This window comes from Zeus faber, assembly GCF_960531495.2.
Source record: "Zeus faber genome assembly, chromosome: 19".
Taxonomy (NCBI): Eukaryota; Metazoa; Chordata; class Actinopteri; order Zeiformes; family Zeidae; genus Zeus; species Zeus faber.
In genome coordinates this window covers 13,780,566-13,795,352 of record NC_137206.1, presented here as the reverse complement: position 1 = coordinate 13,795,352, position 14,787 = coordinate 13,780,566, and the positions used below count along the sequence as shown (strand labels likewise).

Here is a 14,787-nt window from a genome sequence, read left to right as displayed (position 1 = left end):
ATAGGCATTTGAAATGATTTTATAACGAGTGTATATAACTGTATAATATTACTGACACTGTGTGAAATAAGGGAAGTCTTTACCCGTGGCAATGGTTATTATTAACAGACGGCAGCCATTATTTAGAAATAATTGACCGCCGTATAATTGACCAATCAGGATAGAGTATTCCACAGAGCCTTGTAATAAGGCCATTTCATTGTTGGGAAGTCATATCTAAACCTTTGGCGCCCGCTGTGCAGGCCTTCTCACTTCAAATCGACTCTACATTTGAAGCCTTTACTCTTCAGCTTTGAATCCTTCATTAGACTGAAGCATTTCAAATCCGTTTTTTTTATTTCCCCGGGCTACTGCTTTTCACTTTCTTTATTTCACATTCTGTATATCTCTTATGAGCCTTATGAGGCTACAACATTAATCGCTGATCTCGAACCTCGACTTAAGGGCTTACGGACTCCAAATCTCAGATTTGCTCCGCTTTTTGCTCCGCAATTATTTTAGTCATTTGAGACCAGAAGTGATTTTGGTCTCGAAAGTCCCGATGTCCGACGTATTTGTGTATGTGAATAAATGGTTCATGTAATTGTTGATAGTGGGAAATGTGTAGATGTGCCCTGTAGGTGACCCGACGCAAGAAGAAGTATTATGAAGTGCCCTGTAGTATTGCCCTGTAAACAGAAATTGCTGTATTATTGCAGAAAAATGCAGCCATTTCCTGTCCCCCCTACGGACCAACCATAGGGGGGAAAGTGCCTTTTTCTGATTTTCGCCCCTGCCCTGAAACGGCTCTGTCCGCTGGGGTACGTTGATCCACAAACTTTACTGAACCCATCTATCGAACGAGGTGGTGAGTTTATCTCTAGCAGTAACCCTCGTGTCAAGAGAAGCCCGTGAAGATCATCTCAGAGACGATTGGATCCCGGGCGGTTACCCGCGCAGACACCGCCTGTTCCTTTTAATCAGATGCATGGAGGTGATGACCAAGCTTTGCCGGGCTCAGCGACTCAAAGAGATAGGTCATGGATGCAAACTTTGGTGCTTGAGGACTTGAGTGGTTCAGTCCCCAGAGAACTTTTGAAAGGCAGCCCCCCCAGGAGGCGTGTTTAAAAGCAGCCGAGGGACCGGGGTGGAGCGTGAGGGGGGGGACCCTTGGCGCCTTCAAAAGCGCACTTGGGACTGAGTGCCCAGGTTCTCCAAGACCGGCGTGTCTCGACAACGGTTTGGTTCTCCGAGCCTCTGATTTGAGGAACGGTGGGTGTGACTCGGATGGGAAAAGCGGGGCTCGAAACTGTGACAGCGGCACTGGAAGGCGGCGCCCCAACGATCGCACCAACAGGTCACCTTCGCGCTCCCGCCCTGGTCTCGGGGCGCCACCTTTCAAAAGCTCGCTCGGGGGGTCTGAACCTGTCGCACCACGGAGTCTTCTCTGAGATGAGTGCCCTCCGGAGTGCCCCGACGATAGAGGACGCAGATCTTACGCTGTTGTCCATCGAGAGGGGCATCTCCGATTGACCGTCATGAAGGTGATCGTTACAGTCAAGGTCATTGTCTCTCCTCTGGGAGCCCTAGATTGAAGGGAATTGTGTTGCGGAAATTCAACATGATCAAAAGTGTCTCCCGCTCTCCTCCGCTTCTCCCTTTGCCTTTGGCCTTGGGTGTGAAGTGTTTTACATAATGTGTGAAGTACTTTACATATTGACAAATATTAACGGAGGGGAAATCTCCCACCTCTTAATTGACACTAATCAAATCATTTCAAGCTCATTGGCTTTATTAAACTGGAAGTTTAGATGCCCCATAAGTGGCTGCTGGGAGACAATGGTCTATTAATATTCACAACCTGGGCACAGTGAGTATACAAGAAATGCAAGTGGAATAAATTGACACTGTTTGGGAGTTCTGTCAAAGGGTCAGCGCTTTGGTTATTTATATTTGTACTTTTACTTAAGTAAAAAGTCTGAGTACTTCTTATTCTTACCACTTATGTCTGTCTATCATTTCTGTCACCAAAAGCTACTAAATTTGAAGAGAGAGAGAATCTTGTGTTTAAGAATATATTTTATTACATTCGATTTTAGATAAATATTTTTAGATAGATTATGTAATATATATATATATATATATATATATATATATATATATATATATATATATACACATACACACACACACACAATTTTAGAGCAAGATAATAGAGGGAGAGAGAAGGACAATTTTATATTTACATATATATACTAATAGATATACTTATATATATATATATATATATATATATATATAATAGATATATACATTTTTCAGCGAACAAGAACATATACATCCAATAATAATCACAGAGAGAGGGAAGGACACAGACGGAGGGGGGGTAGACAGAAGGAGGAGAGCCAAAGACGGACAGGGAGAGAGGGAGGGAGAGAGGGAGGGAGAGAGGGAGGGAGAGAGGGAGGGAGGGAGAGAGAGAGGGAGAGAGTGAGGGAGAGAGGGAGGGAGGGAGAGGGAGAGAGAGAGAGCAATGAGGGAGGGAGAGAGAGAAAGAGGGAGAGAGAGAGAGAGAGAGGGAGGGAGAGAGAGCAATGAGGGAGGGAGAGAGAGAGAGAGAGAGAGAGAGAGAGGGAGAGAGAGAGAGCAATGAGGGAGGGAGAGAGAGAGAGAGAGGGAGAGGGAGGGAGGGGGTTCTAATCAGCTTAGTCGGCTCCAGTTGAAACAGTCTGTCTCTCCACCCTGTGCGGGACGCACGCCACCCTGTCTAACGGGTCGCTTTTCTACTTTTAGTTTCACTTTTATTTCGGCGACAGACCTCACGCCGTGCGACGTCAAACTCCTCCGTGGGATTCACTGCGCGTCACTCAATTATTTTCTGCGGACTTTTTTTATTTTTTTATTTTTTTTAATTCTAAGGTACTTTTATTTTTATTCTAGGGGAGGTTTCTTTTCCTTCAGTGGCAGCAGCCTGATATTCTGGACGAGTTTTGTTCCATACTGGGGAAGTTTAATTTCATTCTCGTGGGCGTTTTCCTCTGATTTCCATCGCGTGGTGCTGGATGGGGGTTGGAGTCCCATGCAGGCTCGAACCCCTCTCACTGACCCGGGCCTGAGGGCTTAGATGGTGCTGCTCAAGGACGACAGGGATGGAGGGAAGAACTCCTGGAAACCGCCCCAGAAAGCCGGCGGGGGCGCCGCTCAGGTCCACCCCGTGACGGCCCACCCGGTGGCGGACCACGCGTCGGCGGGGCATGCGGCCCGGGAGCGGCCGTACCTGAGTTCCTGCGAGGAGGAGGAGGAGGAGGAGGAGGGGGAGGAGGATGGAGCGGAGGAAGAGGACGAGGATGAGGGGGACAACGACGACTTCGAGGAGGTGGACTTCGAGGACCTGGACGACGGGCAGAGCATCGCGTCGGACGACTCGTTCTACCCGCCCGATGACGCGTTCGCGGACTCGGAGAGATCGCCCTCGCCGGAGAGCCCGCTGCGCTTCTTCCAGGCGTGCTGCACCAACAACGCGGCCATAGTCCGCATCATGATCCGCCAGGGGGTGGTCAAGGAGGAGGTCAAGGAGACGGACCGGAACAACAGGGTGAGAGGAGGAGGACTCCAAAAGTTGTGGTGGAGTGTGTGCTGTGCAAAACCCTTGATGCGGATCTCCTCAAAAAAGTCCATAAGATTTCTTTTCTCTCTTCAAACGTGGCTATTCAGATGAGATTAGAGTAGTTACTTTATTCGTGGGTGGAAATTACGTCACAGCATCTCACATCGGAACAAATAGGCGGTGAAGTAATAACTAGAGTAACATGTGGTCCTATACAACTTTTTTTTTTTTTTAAACACTGACAATAGTGAATAAACTTGAAAATAAACAACAGACATGTATCCACTAAACTTCTGAATCAGTTATTTGAATTGCAAAAGCAGTAATTGATATATGTTTATTTATGTGCATGAATATTTATTTATTTATCTACATGTGAGGCAGGGCGATATTGACAAGATGAAATATCTCGATATTTTCTTGATGATAGCCTCTCTCGATAATATATCAGTATATATTTTTGGCCATGACTGTCGGTGCTTTCATCAGATATTGACACACAAGAAACAATCACAAGGAAAATGGATATAATAACATTGATTAGCACAGCTAGAACAGTCTAAAGTTTGGAAAGTTCGTTCCGGTTGCCGAAAATAATCTATTTTACCGGACAAATTTGAACCTTATCGGTCACGTTTTAATAACAGTCCATGTTACCAAGGCAAATATAATGTACACCTAGGTTACAGCACCCCTTACACGGAACGTGCCGCTTCCCGGAGCAGGGGACTGAGCCCACGGAGCTGTGGGGAGAGAGGGCGCAGGGATCGCCCCCCTGCTACCGGTGTAGGTACCAGATGTGCTCGGCCTGGCAGATCGGCTCGTACGCGCGAGTCCGAGGGTGAAACAAATTCCATAGCGCAATGAAAGTGAGGGCTGGGCCGGCGTGCGCCGACTGAGGTGCGGGTGCCAGATGCACCACTGGCCCATCTCATCCGTGCCATCGAGGAGGTGGTGTTGGTGGACGTTTTGTATGAGAATTATTACTGGGTAATTTATCATTTTTACTTTATATAAATTTGACCAGGCAAAAAAATATAATTATGCACCTTTCCCGCGGTTTCGTACCCGAACACAGAAGTTACATAGTGCAAAAACAGCCGTCAGTGTACCACCAAAATGATTTTGAAGCTGTTATTTTAAGGTTTAAAAGTTACATGGTGTTGCTTTAAAGAAACACGCAACACACATGTTACTATTAGGATATTACGATAATTGTTAAATATTTATATATTTATTTATATATCATTGGTCAGCCACAACATTAACACCACCACTAATAACCTCTAGCATTGTGTAGCCTCCCCCTTGTGGCCCCAAAACAGCTCCGACCCGTGGAGGCATGGACTCCACAAGACCTCTGAAGGTGTCCTGTGGTATCTGGCACCAAGACGGTAGCGGCAGATGCTTTAAGTCCTGGAAGTTGCGAGGTGGGGCCCCCATGGATCGGGCTTTTTGTTCCAGCACATCCCACAGATGCTCAATTGGATCGGACCCTATCCGCATGATGGAGAAGAAAATGTGATTCATCATGGTTCAGTTCTGACTCTCACGTGCCCGTTGAAGAAGCTTTCAGCGATAAGCAGGGTCAGCATGGACACTCAGACCGGGCTGTGGCTACACAGCCCCATACACATCAAGCTGTGATGCACTGTGTGTTCTGACACCTTTCTATCATAGCAGCATTAACTTTTTCAGCAAGTTGTGCTACAGAAGCTCTTCTGTGGGATCGGACCAGACGGGCTTGACTAAGGTCCCCACAGTCAATCGATGAGCCCATGGGTGCCCATGACCCTGTCGCCAGTTCACAGGTTGTTCTTCCTTGGTAGGTCAGCAGTGTCTGGAGATGAACGATGTTACAACACTGTCATGAGTGCTGTCTGGTGAACCCAAATGCGGGACAAAACGGAGGCTCAGGAGTCGATGCAAAGGATCAAAGGTTAATTGCAAATAACAAGCTGAAGTCAAAACCAGGAGATCAGTCCGTACAGGCCTACTTGGAAGCAGTTGAACTGGGTCAAAGTAGCCATGACACAGATAACCAGGACCACGATTATGTCATTTCAGATATCACAGTTATATTATTTTTAAGACAAGTATACGCTACTGTCTCAATGTATATCCTGTATCCTGCACCTATGGCACCACAGACATGAGACCGGCCAAGAAAGGACACATCAGGGGGTTGCTACTTGCTCTAAGCAGTTTGGCATTAGAGCTGTTGTTGGACCCAGACGCTGAACCAATAGGTATTGGAATAATTGGCTCCAGACTGACTGCGGTGGCTTGATGCCTTCCAGACCTTAGAATAGTACCGGAGTCTGTTCTCTATTTGACACCTCTATGTCATGTGGCAGAGCAGATGTTGTAATTCAGCCTGTCACAGATTCGTTCCGCCCCACGCTGAACCCCGGTCAGAGCTCGGGGCCGAAGCCACGCATTTCTACAACATGGACTTAGTCACAGGCATGTGGAGCTCGGCTGTGGTTTGGAGTTACTGACAAGGTTTTGCTGGGCTTGAAAATCCCCTTATAACTGTTATCTCCTGCAAATAATACCTTATACTGTACTTCAACTACCACAAACTGCTCTACACACTAACTTGTCTGTGTGTGTGTGTGTGTGTGTGTGTGTGTGTGTGTGTGTCTGTGTGTGTGTGTGTGTGTGTGTGTGTGTGTGTGTGTGCAAGCGTGTGTGCATGTGCATGTGTGTGTGTGCATCCGTGTGTGTGCGTGTAGCCCAACTGCAGTTTACAAGCTGAGAGTATAACCTTGAGCTTTTAATTACATTGAAAATGCGGAGCTCTACCACAGTCAGCAGAACTGTGTGTGTTTGTGTGTGTGCGCGTGTGTGTGTGTGTGTGTGTGTGCGTGTGTGCGTGTGTGTGTGTGTCCACATGTTGTATATATTTAAGTATTTAGCTCGGGTGGTGAATGGAAAACCGAAAAAAACACCCAGAATGCTTAAGTAGCAGGCATCAGCACTGAGTCATATATTGTTTACCACTGTAGCCGCAAAAAAACAACAACAAACATGAACAACAAGATTATCTTCTCTTTTCAAAATTGAAGATGTTTCATTTCTCCCATTGAAGGAAATAATAATTAATAAATCAGTTTTTAATTCACATTTTTATATTTGTTTCATCAAAATTATTCCGTCCAGTCAGTCAATACTCAAATGTGTTTAAATCTAAAATTTGTTCCAGCACTCTATAGGGGAATTAGTCAATCCCAAATATTAATATTTCTGATATTTCTAGCAGTTGAGGGCAAAGACATCTGTAGTAATCGAGAGGACGTCCACATTTGACTGGACGTCGAACACATTATGAAATCATTTGGTAATGAACGTGGAGTTTGAACCGGTGCGCTGTCTCACTCTTTAGCTCTCCAACCCTCTCCATAATCTAAAACCTAAAACCCCCCTTCGCTGTTTCATTCCTCGACCCCCACCCCCCCATCGCCCCCCGCCCGATCCCAATTTGTCTCCGAGAATGGTGTCTGTGTCCTATATGATGAGGTCATCCCTCCGAGAAGGCAGATGTCAAATGACATAATGAGAATGGCATGAGTCTCATCGCAGATCCCTGGAGGTCTCCATGTGGATGTGATTCTATCTCTCCATAAATGCATTCGATAGAGAGAGAGAGAGAGAGAGAGACAGAGAGAGATGATTTACTGAGAAGATATCAAACAGCAGCGCACCATGAGGAATAAAGCCTGTTTCTTGTTGGCGTGTGCTTACGCGGGTGGAAAACGGCAACTAGTGAAGTGCTTCATCAGAGAGCGGGCTTAACCCTTCCGCATCTGCACTGTTAATACCTACCACCGTTAATGGAGACATGGACGCAAAGGTTCCGTCTAATTACTGTGCACAGTATACTGGACATATCCCGAGCGGACTGCTAATCCAAAATACTACTACTACTACTACTACTACTACTAATAATAATAATAATTATTATTATTCCACATGTACTACAATAAGCATTTTAGTCAATTCAAGAGTAAAGACATCCCGTCCTTGATGAAGCTCTTCCATGATACACAAAGACGAAGTGGTCACACACACACCCCTTCACCACTGCGGCAAAAAACCCGGTGACACCTGCTCACGTCCGGCATTCGTCATTAGTGGGAAAGGTTACACCCCGGTTTCAGTCCTGGGACAAATGACCCTGCAATAGACACAGGTTTTGATGAGGCTCTGATGACAACACGACAGTGAGTGAGTCTGCGTCGAGACAGCAGCTGGTCAAAAGCTGGTTTTAAAAAAATTCTACTTCGAATCTTTTCACATTTTATTATCTGATTTTAATCATGAGAAAAGAGCCAACCATGAAACGGGCAGAGTAGCTCGATTAGGGGTCCCAAACTGGAGTCTTCGGCCCCCTAAGAATTGCAGGGGGTTCGCAGCAAGTCAATCATAGATATATGAGCTCGCAGTATGTTTTTGAGACTTTTGAGCAATTTTTTGGAAGTCAGTGGATTGTGGGGGGAAAATAAAAAAGAAGCCCCCTCAGGGCATACAGCAGCATCGCAGAGAGTCCGCAGCGAGACTTAACGGAGAGTGTGAAAAAAACAAAATCTTCATCGGGTGGCAGCATATGGACTTACATAGATGGGAGAGACAAAAATAGTGAAATATTCCACAAAACTACAAAACATGCCTGTGAAAACAGGGATTTTAACCTGTTTAGATAAAATTGTCGCACTTGATTGTCATATATATATATATATATATATATATTCATAGCAAGTATGAACATGTTTGTTGGCAGTTTTGTTTTTCCTTTCCTCCTCCTTTTTGTTTTTTTTAATTTCCTCGAAGAAACAGATTTCTTAGAATCAGAGACACTTGTCTGAGGACAGTCCTGTTTTTTCCAGCCTTATCTTCCATCAGAATTTACACTCCTCAAGGCCCTTCACGGGTCAAATTATGTTTTGCCTGTGTGTTATTCTTTTTCATAAAAGCAGGAACTGCAGCTGTGTCTTGCAAACAAACCACAAGATCCTGTTTGATTCTTTATTCAACACCTCATCGCAGCCGGCCCCGGAAAAAAGGAATATTCAGTTATCAGTGCCTGACATCTGTGATCCCCCTCGTATGGAACCAACGTCTGACTGAAAGCTAAAGAGTCAAACTCAGAATAAAGCGGGATTTGCATACAGGGCATACACAGTATATATCCTGTGTGATACAGAACAGGAAAGACCTAAAGGACAAATGGGGGGAAAAATGGAAATAAAAGAGTTCCTTGACATTTAAGGGAGACAACTCTTCAACCTTACCAGATTTCATTGTACACCACGGCTTACTTATTACTTATACTGACTATTTATACTTTACCCCTCATTTCACTGTAATTTCAACTCATTTAGAAAGCTGTGCAGATAATAAATAAAGATAATCAGAATCAGTTTATTCAGCTCAGTACATTTTCATTTATGGGGATTTGTCGTGGTAAAGGTGGGAGCATTGATGCTCAGACAATTGGCATAAAAAATGTAAGTAATGAAAGAAAAAAAAATACAAATACTGTATTTTCTCGAATAAAATCGGTAGTCAAATAAATATCGGGTCTCTAATAAATGCCGGGGGCGTGGTCCACACAAACAAATAAAAGCCTACCTCAAATAAAGACTGGGAGATAAACTAATCGGAGCTGCAGTGCTGTTCCGGTGCGTAGCTCCGCTCCCAAACAAAGCAAATAAAAACATTGTGTTTTTATTGCAGATGTATTTCATTTACTCCACTTCCTACTGCTGCATGGCAGATCGCAGATCACTTCTTGGGGCAAATGCCTCTGAGTGCTGGAGCGCTCCAAGCACAAAGTGGTGTGTTCAAGGAGAACTCAGAAAACTATAGTTCCCCCGCCGGCTGCCACAACAAGTGTGAATTTTAGGATAGCTACTAGGGCTCTCTCTTTTCACCATACATGTATTTGCATGGCATGGCACACTGACGGAAGTTTTATTTAAAATGCATGCTATAATATTATCAAACAGAGGTAATGAGATATAAAAGCCTGCCTCTAATATAAGCCTGCTTCAATAAAAGCCTGGTACACACTGCAGTGTAAATTGCAAAGTGGCAGTATGGATACTAGTATCATATATGAATATAGATAGGATAACATACAATAATAAATCAGCAATGGAATAGTTATATGCAATAAGAAAGGCGTCTCAAATTTTAGCTGCTTCTAAGTTCATACTATTTGAAACTACGGTGCACTCCGAAAATACCTGTGTTAGGAAATGGACCTTGTGTTGACAATACAAAAGGGCCGAGGGGTATACACTGTATAATACAAAATAAACAGAACCGAGTCCCGACCTCTTGAGTTCAGGAAGAAACAATTAATTTTTCACCAGAGAACAGACAAAACGCTAAATCTAGCACAAAAAGATAACAAAGAAATCCATTAAATCCAGGCAAAATAATAATGTTTTCAACTAGTGTAATGGGGATCCAATTTTGCCATAGAGCCGTGACTGCCGGAGTGAAAATGTCAAAAATACGTCTTTAATGCAGCACTCAACAGAGAGCACTTACCTACTTATAACTATATTTTTCTATATATCACTCCATCAGAGTCAGAGAATGAGTATATAACCTTAGGTTAAAATCAAATCTCCATTCATTGCTTAACAGTATAGCATTGATGGTTGGACATGAAACATGATATCAGTCTAATGCAGCGGTTCCCAACCTTTTCGGACTCGCGGCCCACCCGAAAATCTCAAAAGTGTTCGCGGCCCACGTCCGACCAGAAGTAACACGGGAGCCAAGCGGTGCGTTCTCAGAGGACGTTTATTTAAACAATCGTATGCTTTCTCAGACAAACAGTGCGGTAGCGGTAAAACCAAACAAAGAGGTGGGTAAAAAGTCTAGACTCTGCACATTAATATGAGCTCACCTCATGAGGAGGCTGATGCTGCATGGCAGACACCAAATGCTTCATGTCAGGTTTAATGGATGACAGTCTCAGGCGAAGATCTGGCTCAACATTCAGTTTATTCCAGTATTTCGTCTTCGACGCCACAAGCGCCGAAAAAGCCAGTCTCGCGGTGATCCGTCGTCGGGAAAGGCGTCAGAAAATCGCAAAAGCTCCGTCGGACAGACCGGGATTTGCGTCCTCGGTGCCCGCGCGTGACGTGTGGTTGACTTTCTTCTCGCCCTGATGCTCCTCGAGTTTATTATCGAAAAATTCAAGCGGCTTGAACGTGTCCTGTTGGTGTTTTGCCTCCGGGTGACGGCGCAGTTGACATGGCTTCAGAGCTTCGTTTGATAAAATGTTGGAACACACCACGCACAGCGGTAAAAATCCCAATGATAAATATTCAGAATTTTTTTTTTACATTTAAAAACGTTTTTGTAATCAATAATTTTTTACGTAGTTTTCCAATAAAATATATGTGTTTTGCCCATGATTTGGCAGCCCACTTGCAATACCCTCACTGGTGGGTCGCGTCCCATAGGTTGGGAATCGCTGCCCTAATGGGTTACCAGTCAACGCCAACAATTACACTCGTTTCGTTCTTTAGGATTCATTTAATACTTTTTTTTTTGTATTATGAAAATTTTAAATGCTAATTTCATTACAATATTTCTTCACACCAGTATTTTCTATATTTTGATAGGTTTATGGACAATGGGAAAAACATGCCCATTTAATGTATCAAAATGTCCATAGCCAGACTAGTGTCGAGATCAATTTGAATATATATATTTTTTTACTAAAAAAGTACTCCAGTTTGTTTTGGGTACATACTTTTTGTCTATCTTACCCAGATTCAGACGAGAAACGGGCTGCACTGCGGACATACGTGACTCGGTTGCAGTGGCAGTGCATGCCCGTTCGAGATAAACAAAGGACAGACAGACGGACGGACGAACAGACGGACGGACGGACAGACAGATTTCTTCCTTTGTGAGTGCAGACTTAAGTGACTCAGTCACAGAGACCGCGCATGCCTTTTTGAGATGATTGAAGGACAGACAGACAGACAGACAGACAGACAGAGATTTCTTCCTTCATGACGTAAGTGACTCAGTTGCCCTGAAGCCCTGAAGCCCCGCCCCGCTGCTGCACAGAGCTGAGCGGCTCGCTGTCCGCTTGTTGTCTGTTAATATTACGCGTGTCGCGTGTCCAAATTGCACCAAAGACGTACAGACAGAGAGATAGTGAAGAGAAACATCTTGCGTATAATTTCCCCCCCAAAAGAGTGTCCCTTTACGTTGCGATGCCATTTCAGAGACACGGCGAGGACCTGACAACGTGAGGCTTGGTGGCCATCCGGCTGGAGCAAAGTGAGGCGCAGTGTTGTTTACATCTGTGTGGAAATACAGCTGTAAAAAAACACTTCCAATTCTGGTTGGAACCACGGGCTTTTTTTTTTTTTTTTTTTTTTTTTGGGATAAGCTGTGAACAGTTACATGCTTGTATGTAAACACATTCACACTTACAAATGTCAAGTTGTGAGCACATACAGTCCACGTTACATGAACCAAAATGAGGTCATCCGACTGCAAACTCTGTTGCCTCATCTCTCGCTCTCTCTCTCTCTCTCTCTCTCTCTCTCTCTCTCTCTCTCTCTCTCTCATTTCATTTCCAAGCGGGTTGTGAGCAGGTCAGGACAAATACAGCAAGAATGCATCCAAATGAGCAACAGGCAACAAACTCAAGGCTCTAAACACAGGGAGAAAGAGTGATGAATGCTGGACAGAGCCATGGGCAGAGAGAGGGAGCGAGAGGGAGAGGGAGAGAGAGAGAGAGAGAGAGAGAGAGAGAGATATAGAGAGGGAGGCAGGTTTTGGCAACAGGCGCGCTGGCAAAAAAAACAAAACGACACGACTGGCAACCACCGACGAGTGGAAAAATCAAAGGGACAGTGGCACAACGTCTGATTTGATACAGCAATACGCTTAGAGAGCTGCAGACTGATAGGCAGTTCATGGGCAGGCTATTGACACAAAAGGCGGCTTAGTGTGCGTGCGTGTTTGTGTGTGTGGTTGTGTGACACACACACACACACACACACACACAAACACACGCACACAACCCAGTGCTTGTTCTCTGACTGTAAAAATAAATGAATAAACAGATCAACACATTCCGCTGCCTGGTACGGGCGGAGGCTCCTGCAGGATCGGGAGCGTTTTGCAGCAGCGACTCCCTTTGAAAGTTGTGATCCCATCAATTGCTTGTACAGCTGCTGAGACAAAAAAGAAAGGAAAAATAATATTCTTGGCCAAAAAGTAAAACTGAAACCCTCCCTGGGATAAACATTGATTTGGAAGTAGGAAAGGGGGTTTTGTAACCCGTAGCGAAAGAAGAAGAAGAAAAAAAAAAAAGCACACGAGTTTGGAACGGGTTCCTGGGACTCCCCAGAGGGTGGAGAGATGATGTGAGGGGATTTTGCCCTCACGTAGTTGTGCTTCAAAACTTGGCATCCGAATTTTAACCCCATGTTATTTGTATTTAATTGTAAATATTTATTTGTTTATTTATCTATTTATATTATTCATTTATTTAAAATGGCATTGATAAAGTAATTATGTGCTTATTTCAGTATTGATTACTTTGATGACTTTGTCAGTTTGTCATGTTGGGTCGTAGCAGGAGAATCCCTGTAGTAGTTTTTAGCCGTGTTTAGTAAGGCTTGGTATTGAAATTCAATGCCTTTCTGGTAATTTGACGGAATCGCACAGATTGTACCATGAAATACCACATCTCAAAACCTGAATAGTAAATCAATTCAGTGTTGGAGAGCCAAAAATAAAACCCAAGGCTTGGCAATTTATGTCGTTTTCTTTTTGTTCAAATGCATTTAGGGATCGAGGTTGATTTTTCATTAATATTTCAAAGTCAAGCAGTATATGACTTGTGACTCGGTATAAATTTGAAAGTATTACAATTTGCATTCAAATATTCCTTTAGTAAGCGGTGTCAAAACCCGGCGCGGAGAATTATTAAAAGCCAGCCAGCCCCCTGGTGTTTACGCAGCTTTACCTAGAAGAAAGAGGAAGATGAGTCTTTGTAAGCAGCTCAGTGGAGCTCCATCAGAGGACAACCGGGACGGAGCTAATGAAATGACCCACATGAGTAGCTGACAATTATATGACCCTCCAGTTGAACATGTTAGCCAATCAATCGCCCGGGCGACCGCTTCTCGCCCCTGTCCCCGTCCTCTTTGGAAAATGGAAAGTGAAAATTGAACACTGATGTCGCAGGTTACTTGTGTTACAAAACGGTTGTGTTCCGTGCCCCGCTACAGCATTTTGTCTCCCGTCTTTGTCGGCGCTGTGGGGTCCCTTTCCGTTTTTTATGGATACGGTTGAGCTATGAGTGTAACCATGGAGAATCTGGGAATAGGTTGACTATTTTCCGACCCAGGCCTTGATAAAACCATAATTAATGACCGTCCCTAACCATGACTGAACAGTTACGTAACTGTTGAGAAACTTAGCGCTCTGCCGACACGTCTCACTGTGCTTGACGCAGCGTAACGGGGCAAACATATAATCCTTAAAAAAGTACTTTTAACCTCATTATAGTCACGCGTGTCTTTGTGAACATGTTTTGAATAACAGCGATATCACATTTCGTTGGCATTGGCTACAGCAGGTTAGCGGCGGGAAGCAATGCAGCTTCCTGTTTCTAGCCTCTTACATGATCGCGGCTGTAGACAAAGAGCTGATTTGCAGAGGGACAAAAGGGACAATAAAACCCCGATGAACCTGATCAAATGGGTGGTTTGCGAACATTTTTTCATACGTATTTGTTTTCTGGGACAACATTTCGATAGAATATATATGTTAAATACATATATTTCTGACTATATTGTGGGCTTTTCATTCTTGAAGGCTTAAACATTTGCCCCAATGGACCGCACCTAAGCACAGCCAGAAGCTGCAGCAGAGTGGTAAGTTTCTCACCAAAGAGTTTTGTGAGGTTGTGCTATAGTTAGAAATGATGGAAGCCACCGTTTTAAAGTTCTCTAATAAGGCCGGGCTTGAACGAACAGCCAGCCAACAGCCCTTTAAGGTGAGTTCGCCGCGTTCGAAAGCCCCTGGACGGCGGGCGGCCCTCAGATACGTGATATATGACACGGCCGTCATCCGTGGCAGCAGCCGTGAAAGAAAAACAGGAAATAATGACACGAAGATGGAAGTCGGCCCGCCGAACACAG

General features: G+C 44.4%; 1 protein-coding gene across 1 annotated transcript in view; it reads left to right on the top strand.

Annotated features, from left to right (window-relative positions):
- Positions 1 to 3,103: 3,103 nt before the first annotated feature.
- ankrd33ba (ankyrin repeat domain 33ba) overlaps positions 3,104 to 14,787 on the top strand; it is a gene marked incomplete at its 5' end in the record, with an annotated part of 21,490 nt that continues 9,806 nt past the window's right edge. Inside the window, one exon of the mRNA XM_080020376.1 lies at positions 3,104 to 3,574. Coding sequence (XP_079876502.1) covers positions 3,104 to 3,574 — 471 coding nt within the window. The remainder of the gene's footprint in view (positions 3,575 to 14,787) is intronic.